This window comes from Mus pahari, chromosome 5 (assembly GCF_900095145.1).
Source record: "Mus pahari chromosome 5, PAHARI_EIJ_v1.1, whole genome shotgun sequence".
Classification (NCBI taxonomy): Eukaryota; Metazoa; Chordata; class Mammalia; order Rodentia; family Muridae; genus Mus; species Mus pahari.
The window spans coordinates 110,885,279-110,899,304 of record NC_034594.1 but is presented as its reverse complement, the minus strand read 5'-3'; the positions used below and the strand labels follow the sequence as shown (position 1 = coordinate 110,899,304).

Sequence of the window (14,026 nt, the reverse complement as noted above, 5' to 3'; positions counted from 1 at the left end):
CTTTTACTAAAAATGCTCAAGACCATTTTAATCCATCATTCTGTAATTTTATTATAACCCTTTGAGGCAAAAGGATATATAACACCTTAAGCCAAAAATATTTCGATATGATTTTAAATAAAGCCTCAATAAATAATCTCCCTAATATTTAGGGTGGTTAGGCTAGTTTCAACATAATGTAATTTACATTAGATTTCTATTTATATTATTGTGCACCTCAAATAAAATATTCAATGCATTTTTAAATAAACCTAGAAAGACAAAATACATTATAAATACAATAAAACTGCAAGCTCCTAAATTATAATTTATACTATTAATGCGAATATTTTATGAAATGTAATCCACAGAGACTAAGTGATATCTCCTTTCTTCAATGTTGTGATTAACAGGACTTTTATTGGTAGTAAACTAGAGCAAACAATCAGAATAATACATATGTAGTATTCAGTACACACAATAAAAGTTAAAGAAATTCAAAACCTGTATAAAACAAAAGAGAAGAGAGAGAGAGAGAAATTATACAGCTTAAGGATACAGGGGTAAAGGTCCTCTCCATCTTCGATCACACTTGTCTCTGTACCCAATAGAACTTACTGCACTTAATAAGACAGACAGACATTTTAGTACTGAGTGTATTAAAAGAATTAAACACATTTTCTAAAAATCTTTCAATGACAAGTTGGTACCCTTTAGCTAACTAAAGCTAAAAGGTGGAAGGTGGGAAAAGGGAATTAACTAGTATTTTGTAACCATTTTTAATAATTTCTTATTTTCCAAACACTGCTTTTATAACAGAAGTGTTTTACACTTGCACAGTATTAATTACTTTATTATACATGGAAGCCTGCGGTAGGCTGATTACACAACGAGACTGCAAACAACCAGTGGTACTTTTCTGACGTCAGAAGAGTTCATAAGACTAAACATCACCAAAAGTACATAAAAACTCATCAGCATAAACATCAAAGTACATTAAAAAATATAATCAGGAAAAAATACAATTGCTAAAAAGTGGTTTAGAGCAGAGCCACTGCCTATCAGTAGCTTCAAATGGCAATTAGCGTTCATAGCAAGTTTTGATGACAAGATCCCTGTACAATACTGACTAATACACCCCTTCAAAATGTACATTAAAGGCTGCAATTTCACAAAGAGTTCTGATGTCATTATTGAATACATACTCTTATCTGTTATCTGCTATGCCACCAGGCAGGATGACAACCCTTTGGCATCTATCTATAGCTTGTACATGGAAATTGGTATTGGGTTTGTTAACAAAACAAAACAAAAAAAAAAACAAAAAAAAAAACAAAAAGAAAAAAAAGGTCAGGGATGTTTACTCTATTGTTTAGTATTTGTCATACGACATATAAAATGCATAATCAATTACCTTCTAGATGATAAATCACTCTAAAATTGAAACCATCAAGACAGGGAGAAGGAACAAGAAGGCCCAGAAGAAGAACAAGTAGCAAAACCCAGAAGTGAAGGTGATAAGTAATAGCTTAAACAAGAGAATGTTTTAGGCCATGAGTAATGCACACCCCAAATTTCAATAGACTATGTGAACTGAACTTACTTTCTAATACTGAAACCAACCAACCACTTGGGTTTTTAACACTGTTCTAGAGAAGCCATTCACAGAATCACTTAATGGAATTACAGCCTTGTTACAGGTGGATAAAGAGGGTGTTTTTTTTCCTCTTTCTTTTATTAAAGCTATCATTCCAGGCTTTGATCAAAGATCTAAGAATATTTGTTCTACCAATCTGGAATGAATCTGGGTTTGGAAGTTGGAGTACATTGAAAAGCTGCAACAAAATATAGGTAGCCAACAATCTCAGAATTTTGGATCAGCCCAGACAGAGATAGCACTTGAAATGTTTTCGATCCCTTACTTAAATGATGAAATGTATATTCTATCAGCCCAAAAAGAGCAATTTGAAATGTTGAAGATCCCTTAACTTAAACAATGAAATGTGTATCATACTATTTGTAAGTTGGATATTCCATTACGGTGATAACGTACAGAATTCCCATGCGTTATTACACTTTCCTGAGAGTAAAGCAATTAGAATAACCTTAATCCTAGCAACAAAGTTTCTGTTTTTTTTTCCTTTTTTCTTTTCTTTTTTTTTTCTGTACTTTTTTTGTTTTGTTTTTTAATTTTTTTTGTTTTTGCATTTAAAACTTTTGGGCTATTCCCTGACAATCTATACATGTAAATTTGATTGCTAAACATTGTCACTTTGAATGTCAAACTATTTTTAATCTATTGGTTTTGATTAAAAATCATAATACAAACAGAGCTAAAATCACACTAACAAAATAAACTAAATATGAAAAGTTGCATTGAAAGGGCATTACATTATTCTTAATAGGATCGTGTAGAAACATTCCAATGGCAGTGTTCTCAAAATAAAACAAAATTACATTAGACTCCCAGCCTGGTCACTCTTGAGACCTTACCTGTAACTCTGGCTGGTGGGTGTCTTTACTCTTGTACTACATGGCTCACTTACATCAGACATCATATTTGTATACCCTGAGAAATCTGACACTGAAGTCCTTACTCTATGGTCCACTTCTCCATTAGAGTTAGTGATAAAGGTCATTGGCACCCTGCTGCCCGACTTAAACTGAGAACCGAATGCTTGTGCAAAGTTCTCAATCTGGTATGTTGTTCTAGGCTCTATGTCTTTCTGAGGATCAATCTGGCTAGCTAACTCCTGAGATGGAATCTGAAAGCTCGTTGAGGACTCTAAATTTTTCTGTTGTTCCTTCTGGCTAGTCAATTTCTGAGATGAGGACTGGAAGGCTGATGATGTCTCTAAGTTCTTCTGAGAATCTATCAGATCATCCAGCTCCTGGGAAGGTGTCAACTGCTGATGTGTAGCATCCAAAGCAGATAAATAAAGACCTGGTTGAGATCCAAACAACATCCCAAAAGGAGGCTTTGGCAATGAAGATGGCAGCACTGAGGTAACAGATTGGCCAAAACCACACTCCAAAGGAGATGTAGTGTATATCTGTTTTTCTGGAAACAAAGTGTGGTTGTGGAGAGGTGAAGACAAGCTGACAAATTGGAAACCGTGTCCAAGAGTAAAACCTGCATTAGTGGATTTTTCGAAAGCCTGTTGGAGGTATTTGGAGTATTCTTGCAACATGCTTGTTTTATCATTTGAAGGTGTTTGGGTGCCTGGGCTCAAATTTTCCTCTTGAACCAATTCAGAGTGTTCTCCTGAGGTGTGTAAATCCACTCGTGGTTCTGTTAAGTTGAAAGGATCCTCCTTCTGCGTTTCTGATTTGCTAGAGTACTGATCCAAAATACTTTGTAAAACCTCATCAGGAATTCCAGACTTGTCGTGACAAGACTTAATTTCAGCATTTAGAGCTGAGGAGTCAATAAGTGACAATGGCGCCTCATTGTCCAAAACACTGACCCCTGCAGACTGAATGACTGACTGCTGGGAGACCATGTGTCCTACATTGATAGAAAAGGCACTGTTGCTGCTGGCAGTTGGTAGGTATCTTCTCTTTTTTGAAAACTGCATGGCATCATCATAATTACTACTTATCGGGCCTTGCTTGCCACTTGTACTTTGGAGAAGACTAATGGTCTCCACACTATTATTCGATACTATGCCAAGTGAGCCACTTGGTTTACCAGACAAGGATTTCTGCCCAACTACATCTGGTAACGGTGACACAAAATTAAGGTAGCTTTTATCTGCATTCTTTCTGCTTCCTTTCTTAAAGATCAATTTTGGCACCCTTTTCTGCAGTTCATCTATTCCAGTGCCAATTATGCTCCCACTGGTAGACACAGTAGGCATTTCTACTGAATAACTCTGCATGTTTATATTGTTTGACATTTGTGATTCATTTGTTTTGCCAGTCTTGTGTTCCTTATTTTCAATAGCTATGCTTTTCGACTTCGACTTTCTCCTTGAAGAACTTGTATTTCCCTGAGACAACACAGCCAGATTACCCATACTGTTATGGTTTGATGACCCAGGTTCTGCACTAGCGGCTCCTTTTGCTATGGCTTCACCACACGTGCGCCTGTGCTTCAACAATCTGTCAGTCCTTGAAAAATACTGTTGGCAAGTGTCACACTTATATGGCTTTTCTCCACTATGTGTCCTCTTGTGTCTCTCCATATGGTACTTCTGAATAAACTTCATGCTGCACTGATCGCACCCAAAGGGTTTCTCTCTGCTGTGGATTTTCTCATGTCTCTGCAGCAGGTACTTCTGGATGAAACCCATACTACACTGGCTGCACTGGAAAGGCCGCTCTCCCGTGTGAATGAGGACGTGTCTCCGCAGGTGGTAGGAGCTCCTGAAAGCAGCACTACAGTGATCACAGATATGAGGTTTCTGACTTGGGGACAGGACGGCACCTTCTCCCTCTCCAACCAAAGGTTTGGAAGATGCACTTGGCTTCCTCTTGGCTTTGATTCCCTGAGATTCTGGCTTTGGCCTCTTTGCCTTTTTGACGTTAGCGTCCTGCTTTGGCTCCTCGTTGCCGTGGTCATCAGTCCTGCTACCGCTGCTCAGTAATACATCACGGTGGTGCTGGGCCGGCTGCTGCTGGGCATGCTGGTGGAGAATACTGAGGTCTTGGATGACGCCGTGGCTCCCCGCTTCCCCTCCTCCTAGGCCCGGTGATCGCTCTTCAGCCCCAGCGAACAGCCCCCCATAGTGGTGGTGGTGATGGTGGTGGTGGGACGGCTGCTCCTCGGGATCCGCAGGTTTCTCCTGCTTGATGCTCACCAAGGACTGCAAGAATCCCCAGGAGGTCCTCTGCGAAGGGAAGGCCGCGGCTGACGCCGCCGGCTCCTTCTTGAAAGTCATGTCCGGGGCTGGCGGAGGGGGGGGCTCGGCGGCCGGGGCTGCGGAGGTAGAGGAGGATAACACGCACTGCGGGGGAGGGGCGGCCGTCCCCGCCGGCCGGGTGAAGCTGGTGACCGGGGGGAGCCGGTGGTTGAACATAACCATACTCTGGGGGAAGGTGGGCTCCATCTCTGCTCTCCTGCCGCTGCCGCCGCCGGAGCTGCCGCCGGAGCCGCTACCACCGCTACTGCCGGGAGCGCCGCCGCCGCTGAGGAACCCGCTGCCGATTTTCATACCCCGGAGGAGGCCTGGCTGCGGAGAGGAGGGAGAGGAGGGAAGAGGGGGAACGGCGGTAGGGCCGGGCCCCGGGCCGGGACCACCGCAGCGTTTGGGACCCGCCGCGCCGCCGCCCAGCCCGCACCGCGCCCGGCTCCCGTCCGCAGCCCCGCCGCCTCCGGCCCGGCGCGCTCGACCCCGCGGCCTTCCTGGCCGCCCCCGCGCCCGCCCCGGCCCGCCGGCCACACTTACGGGTTCCGCCGCCGCCGCCGCCGTCGCCTCCAGTTAATAAAAATAACGCCGTCCTCTCCACAATGGAATTAAAAGCCTCCCCGCTTCTGCGCAGCCGCGGCGCGGTGTCTGCCGGGAAGTCCTCGACCAGACCAGAGGGGCGCTCGGCGAGCCCTGTGCGCCTGCGCCTCAGTTTCCGCCTGGCCAGCCTGTCAATCAAGCGGGCGGTTGGGCGGAGCTGCTGGGGGCGAGGTGGGAGGGGCGGGGACTTGGAGGCCGACGGCGGAGGGTCTTCCGCAGCGAGGGGACGTGATTGGTGGCCCTGCCGAGGGGCAGCCGGTGGCTGAGGGTTTCTGGGGAGAAGGCGCTCGGGAGGTGGAACCCAAGGGGCGGGAAGTCCGGGGACGCCAGGAGAGCGTGTGGCAGCGTGGCGTGGGAGCTGCAGAGGAAGGGGTTGGGGAAGGTGGAGAACTGAACGATGGCATTTGGTTCACTTTAGTGTTTGCAATCCAAGTATTGAATCAAAATCAAACCAAGAAAAGGATTCCGTAAGGTACTTGTGATTCTTCCTGAAAGCTTTAAGCTCGTAATGGTATGGATTACAGAAGCTTTTACTCCTTCCTTTCAGAATGGGGACAGCAATAACGCTTGTCTTTGCCTTTATTGAAGGAGCCTGAGACTGCAATCGAGGAGGGACCGCTGCCGAAAATTGTCTCACTGCCAGCCTACCTGAAGGCTACTGCAAAGGGAAACCACGTGTAATCCCAGGTGCAGCTGTCCTGTAAAACACGCCCACACACACTTCATCATCAGATAGTATTTAAATGCCACGTACTTTCTCAGTTGTCTGAATTTGCTTATCACGTTGGATGCTAACTAGTCTCATATTGGCCATCGTTCTTGTTTAAAATCTCCGTTAGGATACATACCCCACTCTCCCTACCCCTCCAGTATAGAATACCTAGAAACTTGCAAAGTTGTTCCTTATTCAATTGGGGGATATTAGATAAAATCTTGAAATTAAAAGTTCTATCGACAAAACCAAAGAGATATTTATTTAGTGCCTAATAATGTATAAAAGGCATTCACATCGAGCATGCAAAAATCTAAACCAGCAACTTTCCTAGGCATATTTACACACCACAGACTTTTTAATAAAAAGATCTGGAGAACAGTTATTTACATAGTGTGCTTTCTTAAAGAAATCACACGTCCATATTCTCATAGTGTTTCTCGAGATGACTTCTTGTAATTAAATAACTTCCCTGAGAAATTTCGCAATTAAAACCATAGCAAGCCGGGCATGGTGGTGCATGCCTTTAATCCCAGCACTCGGGAGGCAGAGGCAGGTAGACTTCTGAGTTTGAGGCCAGCCTGGTATACAAAGTGAGTTCCAGGACAGCCAGGGCTACATAGAAAAACCCTGTCTCACAAAAAACAAAACAACAAAAAACCCATAGCAATGTATTGTTTACCAACACAGGCCTCTCTGAGCCTGCCCAGAAACCTTAAAACTATATTTTATGAATAGTTTCATGAGGCGTTGTACCTTCCTAACCCCATGCAACTACAGTTAAATTATTTCCTGAAAGTATCAGGTATAGCTAAGCGTTGAACACTGAAAATTCAAAAACTTCAGACATTAATAAAATACTAGTCAGTACCGGTGAGAAATGAGGCTGTCCCTGTACTCAGGGCGTCCATGTTTAATGGTAAAGCTGGGCTGCACATAAGCCAGTCCAAGCATGAAGGGCAGCAGGACACTCATATGAAAGCCAACTTTGTTCTACAGTTATCAAGATAAGAAACCTGTCATTTCTCTCATTCACGCTGTCAGCCTTGAGCTACTCCAAGCAGACTTACCTCTAGGTTGTATACCCCATATATCAGGGAGATGAAGAGACCCTGTAAAATAAAACGGAGAGGGAAAGCTGTTAGCGCTCATCATTCCGCCAGTGGAAATGCCTGAAATAAACTTTCCTGGGACCAGACAAAAGAAGACACACTTCATCAACGTCCATTTATTTTCCCGTTTTTCACCATTAGAAGTACCTTGAGCATTCATATGATAACGCACCAGCACATCACTTACACTGGTTGTGCTATTCAATTCTTTGGTGATAGAAACAGTATCCTAACTACGTGGAATAATAATTAGGAGGTGGCTAGATGAGGAGACCTTAAATACTAATATTTCTAAACTCTGGAGCAGCAACTTATATCTTATTATCTCTGGAGTTATAAAATTAGGAAATAAGTGAAAGATTAAACACTACAGGTTCCGGATACAGTTCAATGATACTGTGGTTGTCTACTGGGGATAAAGCTTGAACCCCAGTACCAGGAAAACCAACCAACCTCCTTTAAACCCTCAAAACTAAAGAGATAAACTTAGGTAACTGGGGCTGTGGACATAGCTCAGCAGTTAAGAAGAACATTTACAAAGATCAGGGTTCAATTCCCAACACCCACACAGGGGATCCTGCAGGCATGAACGTGATGTACATACATGGATGCGGACAAAAATTCATACACATAAAGTAAATAAATCCTCAAAAAGATAATTACGAATTGTCTATTTGAAGCAGAGTCTCACTCTATAGCCAACTCATAATCTTCCTACTTCTGCCTTCGAAGTACTGAAATCACAGGCTAATCCCCCACACCCAGAAGTATGAATATTTTAAACACTTAATTTTTAAAAAGATTATGTTTGTTTGAGACAAGATCTCTCTCTTAGACCAGGTTGTCTTAGAGTTCACAGAGATCCACCTGCCTCTTCTTCCTAGGTGCTGGGATTAAAGGTATAGACTCCCAACACCAGGCTAGATTCCTTTTTTAACTTTATTTTATTATGCATGATTGTTTTTGCCTTCGTGTACCATGTGCACTCCCGGTGCTAAGGAGGTCAGAAGAGGGGATCATAGTCCTTGGAAGTAGAGTTACAGACATTTTCAGACCAGTGAGTGCTAGCTAGGATTTGAACCCAGGTCCTTTGAAGTAGACAGTGCTCCTAACTGTTGAGCCATCTCTCGGACTGAAGATTTTTTTGTATTGTACAGTGAGTACTTAGAATTCACAAGGCTCTGGGTTTGAGCCTCGGGACTGCCAAAAAAAAAAAAAAAGAAAAGAAAAAAAAAGCATGGTGCTAGAGATCTTTTGTGGCACATGTGAAGCCCTAGATTTAGTTCACAGGACCAGTGAAAATAAGAAAAAAAAAATTGTAAGGTACAAAATGTTCCTCACTTCTTGGGCCAGATGTAGCAGACACCTTTAATAGTAAAGTCTCTAGACATGGTAGCAAGCAGATCTCTTTAAGTTCAAAGCTAAGCTGGGTTACATAGTGAGCCCAAGGCTTGTTGGCACTACATGGTGAAACTCTCTCAAAACAAAACAAAGAAAACCTAAATATCTTACTATATGGTAGTGAGCACAACTGAGCTGCCAGGCCAGCAAGGTGGCTCAGTAGGTAAAGGTGCCAGCTAAGGAGCCCTCTCCACCTCTTCCATAATTCCCTTACCACCTCTTACACAGNGACATGTGGCAGCTCTATCCATTCTTTTCTTCTACCATGTGGGTTACATGAGTCAGACTTAGGTCACTGGGTTTAAGACCGACCATTTCTACCCACTGAGTCAGGTCACTGGGCCCAGGTGCCTCTAATTTTGTTGATGAACTGGATTATTATTTTATTATACTGTGTGCAATAAATGAATTCCTCAGTAACTAAAACTTCCTGAACATTGCATGATTTTTTTGTTACAACTTTTATATTAGAAACCCAGGCTGATCTGGGCATGGTGGCGCATCCCTGTAATACCAGCACTCGGGAGGCAGAGGCAGGCAGATTTCTGAGTTCGAGGCCAACTTTGGTCTGCAGAGTGAGTTCCAGGACAGCTAGTGCTACACAAAAACCCTGTTTCCCAAAACAGAGCTAGAGAGAGAATCAATGGATGATGTTTTCCCTCGTGTCCTCGTAAACTGAGCAGACTACGAGGGGAGTCCCAGAGCTTGTTACTGCACTCCTGTCTCAGTTACCTGCTTAAATTACAATCTTCTTTAACCCTCCTCATTTTGAAAACAGGATCTAGAGGAAAATGGACTTTGGATATAGGCAGTTCTCATCTCAGGGTTTCTTGTTTCCCTCTGTGTATTCTCTCACGTGACAGATACACACTTCTAAACCAAGCAGACCCTCCACTGTGGCTTCCACAGACCACACAGAAGTCGGAAACTCGACAACCTAGGGGTTCTGTGACCTTGAGGCATCTCCCCGATGCTGGCCCAGCAGAGGAAGGGAAAACATTAACAATTACAGTCTTTCATTTGTAGGCCTTGCACAGGGTGTCTCTGGGCAGTTCTGATCTAGCAGATCTTCATAAACCCCAGGGTCACAAACGCATCGTATATTCTCCATGGAGAGAATCAGATAGAAACATTTGGACATTAGCATCTGGAGCCATAATGATTCATTGCATTTACAGCCTACAGAGGAAAAAAAATACCTTTAAGAGCAGTTGGGGGAAACCAACCTCTACTCTTTAACTACATAGTGACTGCTACAACCATGCCACATTTACAGAATGAAAACACCCTCACACCTGAGGGGTGTTGCCCACTAGGAAATCCACAGGTATGTCCATCCACAGTGTCTAGCCCCTAAGATGTAAATAATTACATAAGTGCATTTACCTATAGGTGTACTGGTTTCTTTGGCATTTTAGTGACAGAAATTGGTTGACCATCCCCACCCCCAAATGTAGCTAGATTTCTGTATGCAGGTGTGGGGGAATTAGCAATCTCAGGGAAAGGGGGAAACACACTATCTCCATCTGGCTCGGTCTGTGCCACGTTGTAAACCAAGGCAGCTCTACTTGTTTTCCCAGTTGCAGAAATCCACTAAAGCCACTACTGTGATAGAGCCAGTTACTGATAGGAGTTTTTGTTTTTTTGTGCTTTTTTTGTTTGTTTGGTTTTCCCTTGACTGTGCTTCTGTGGTCCATACCATAACTAGTCATTCCAAAGCCAGTATCATTGAAGTGATAACATTTTCTTTCTTGGTGATTGATACAGTATGCAGGATGGTGGTGCTGCGTACATACAGCATACAGCGTGTATTCAGGAAGGAATGACGCACATAACACTAATCAATGAATGGCATTCTCATGGCACGTACATAATTTCAACTGTTCCCTACTGTGACCCTGCACGGCAAGCAGCATGAACATTGCTGGTTTTCTGTCCTGCAAGGAGGTGACTTTGACATTGGTGGAGACTGCCTTTCATATAGTGCTCTTTCAGGGCCTTAAATAGACCCATCCATGATTTTAAGTCTCCAGCCTCAATTGGTGAGACCCATAAAACTCAGGTCTTTGGAGTTAGAGGTTGGCTGAGTCAACAGTACTAGCCAAGCAGGGACAAAGCCCTAGATTTGATCTCCAGCCTGACACAATCCAGATAAAATAGAATGATGAAATATGCTTGTAATTCCTGCGCTTGGGAGACAGAAGCAAGGGGATCAAAAGCCCGTGGCTATCCTTAGCAACATAGCATCTTTGAAGACAGCTTTGGCTATATGAGACTCTGTCTCATAACAAAATAAAAATTATAAAATATAAATATCAGGCTTACTAAAAGCATATTATAGCTGGGTATGTTAGTTTATGCCTGTAATCTCAGCATTCAGGAGACTGGAGGTTTCCAAGATGAGAATAGCCTTGGCTACATAAGAAGATATAGCAAGATTCTGTTTCTAAAATAATTTTTTTCCCTGAGACAGGGTTTCTCTGTATGGCTCTGGCTGTCCTGGAACTCACTTTGTAGACCAGACTGGCCTTGAACTCAGAAATCCGCCTGCCTCTGCCTCTCAAGTGCTGGGATTAAAGGCGTGCGCCACCAGCATAGAATAATTTTTTTGATTGGAGGAAAGAAAAGCATATTGCAGGGTTTTACAGCACTGGGGATCACTCCAGGACCTCAAACATGTTAGGCAAGTTCTGTCCACCACATTAACCTGACTCTTGGCCTGCTGAGATAGCCTCTTACTATGTAGGCTTGGCCAACCTGGGACTTGTATTCTTACTGCCTCTTGCCTCTGATGGCCGAATGCTAGGATCGCACCCTCACCATAGCCATCTAGGTTTCTGCGCATGGAGACACACATTCTCCCTACTTCAGCTCAACTTTAATCCTCTTGTGGGCTTTGAACTCCCAGTTCTCACTATTAGTCTCCTGTACCACATACCTAGTCACTTCCGAAGTAGCTCCCAGGGTCAGGGGCTCAGTGTCCATTAATAGTGCTTCACATGTCCCTGTTTTTCTCCCAAATGGCAACAGAACAGGAAGTGTGTTTTGTAAGAGCAACCCTCAAGCTTGGGCCAGGCTCTGTCTTCTCTTCTTTGCTTATGAATTCTCATTCAGTGATGTGTGCCTTCTAGTTGCTAGGAAACATCTTTTTCATCAAAGACTGCCAGGTACCCACATAGTCAGATATTATTATCATTTTCTGAGGTTTTTTTTTTTTCTTTTGAGTTTTCATTTTTGTTTGTGGGTTTGTTTTGGGTTTTGCTTTCTTTTGAGACAAGGTCTTATTCTGCAGCCCAGGCTGGCTTGGACCCTCCCTCTAGCCTCAGTCTCTCAAGTGCTGAGGTTACAAGCATGTTCTACCACACCCTGCATCATTTACTGAATTCCTTTGACTGTGTGGTATCTCTCTATACCTTTTTTTTTATTTTTTTATTTTTTAAGATTTATTTATTTACTGTATGTAAGTACACTGTAGCTGTCTTCAGACACTCCAGAAGAGGGTGTCAGATCTTGCTACGGATGGTTGTGAGCCACCATGTGGTTGCTGGGATTTGAACTCTGGACCTTTGGAAGAGCAGTCGGGTGCTCTTACCCACTGAGCCATCTCACCAGCCCTCTCTATACCTTTTTATTTTTGAAATAAATCATGTTCCAACCTACTTTGTATAAGTGGTTTCCTGCTGAGTGCCATATCTCATGGGAACAAAAGCATCAATGCGCAGGTCTGTACATTTGAAGTTGTTCTTGCTGCTCTGGACACAGAGGCAGAAAACTAGACACATTTAAATGCCCTTCAACAAAGGGGATGGCTGAACAAATTGAGATGTCTTTATCTCTGAGAATAGTAGGCAGCGAACCTCACATGTTCTGTCTACCGCATTAGCCCAACTCTGGCCCATTGAGATAGGGCTCTAACTGTGTCGAGTAAGAGCCCCCCTTGCACAAAATAACTAAGAACATATAACATCCTTGTGTCTTCCTCTGATTTTTTTTCACTTAACAATATGTAACAAACACAGATTTAATCCATTGGTGTCTCTGTCTGTCTGTCTGTCTGTCTGTCTGTCTGTCTGTCTCTCTCTCTCTCTCTCTCTCTGTGTGTGTGTGTGTAGACAGAGTCTCACTAAGTGGGGCCTGCCTCACTGCCTCAGCCTTCTGAGTGCTAGGATGTCAGGCATTTAACCACTCCTAACTGGGGATCAAGCCCAGAGCTTCATGCATGATAGGCGAGTACTCTTTCAATGGTATCAAGAAATATGGCTGGGGTGATGGCTCTGAGGCAAGAGCTTGGCTCTGTGGCCACAAAGATCTGAGTTTGAATCCCTAGCACCCACATAAAAGCTGGGTCAACTACATGTGCCTGTAACCCCAGCAATTAAGGCTTTGGGGACAGTGGAAACTTTGCGAATTCTGAAGAGTCCCATGGCCAGCCAAGTTATTTTAGCCAAAACAGCCAGCTTTCAGTTACATGAGAGGCCCTGTCTCTAGGTGACAAGGTGGAAAGTGATAGAGAAAGACCCTCAAATCCCATCTGGCCACCACGTGCCTGTGCACACACCCACATACTCCTGTTCATGCAACACACACACACACAGACTCGCAAGAGATGTTTACAGGAGCTAGTCATACAGTGAACCACATATCAATCTTTCCAGAGGAAAAGAGTGGGCTGTGTAAAGGAAGTTAAATCTAGTTGAGTGGCTGCCTCCTCTGTGCTGAGCATTTGATATGATATCTGATTCTGAAGATCTGATGTTGAAAGAGGAGGCGGGGTGATCAGAGAGGCACCCGAGGAAGAACATTTCAGAGAAAGAGTCTGCAGGAGTGAAGCTCGAGGCCAGGGTGGGAGTGGAGGCCTGCATCTAGAACACCTACCACCTGCAGGGAGCTCAGAACCACCAGGGCACAAAGTTTGGTAGAGGGAAGGGAAGGGGGTAAAACTGTAGAGTGGAGAGGATGAGGTTAAAGGTCTTACATGTCATGGAAAGAGTGCAGTAGCTCTTCTTTACGAAGGAAGTGGGGCGGTCATTAAAGAATTTGAACTGAGAAAATGACATGATAAAATATAAAACCAGGGCTGAGCATGTAGCTGTGTGGCATAGCACACACCTCATAAACCCTGTCAGAACGATCAGCAGATGCCCAGCAGTGGTCAGAGGTGACCCTGGCTGGAGGCAAGGTGGTGGTACAGCCGTGGGAGAATCAGAACTAAGGATACAGTTGTGGGAAATTGAGGTATTTAGGAAGTGTACACCTGGCCTGGTTGCTCACATGAGACAGAGTCAAGGGACAGGTGACACTGGGATTTCTGATTTTTTGTGATACGCTTGGTAATAGTACTGTTTTCCTAGAGAATTAAATAGAAAGACATG

General features: G+C 43.7%; 1 protein-coding gene across 2 annotated transcripts; it reads right to left on the bottom strand.

Moving 5' to 3' along the window:
- Window positions 1-383: 383 nt before the first annotated feature.
- Znf281 (zinc finger protein 281) lies at window positions 384-5,478 on the bottom strand. Of its 2 annotated transcripts, none has more exons than XM_021198269.2 (2): window positions 5,370-5,478; window positions 384-5,153 (listed from the first exon to the last, which is right to left on the bottom strand). In XM_021198269.2, exon 2 carries the CDS (start codon window positions 5,133-5,135, stop codon window positions 2,469-2,471), a length of 2,667 nt encoding a protein of 888 aa, XP_021053928.1. In that variant the 5' UTR covers window positions 5,136-5,153; window positions 5,370-5,478; the 3' UTR covers window positions 384-2,468. The 2 variants fall into 2 exon arrangements, with proteins under 2 accessions (XP_021053928.1, XP_021053927.1); XM_021198268.2 differs by having other exon boundaries at window positions 384-5,149.
- Between the last annotated feature and the right edge of the window lie 8,548 nt (window positions 5,479-14,026).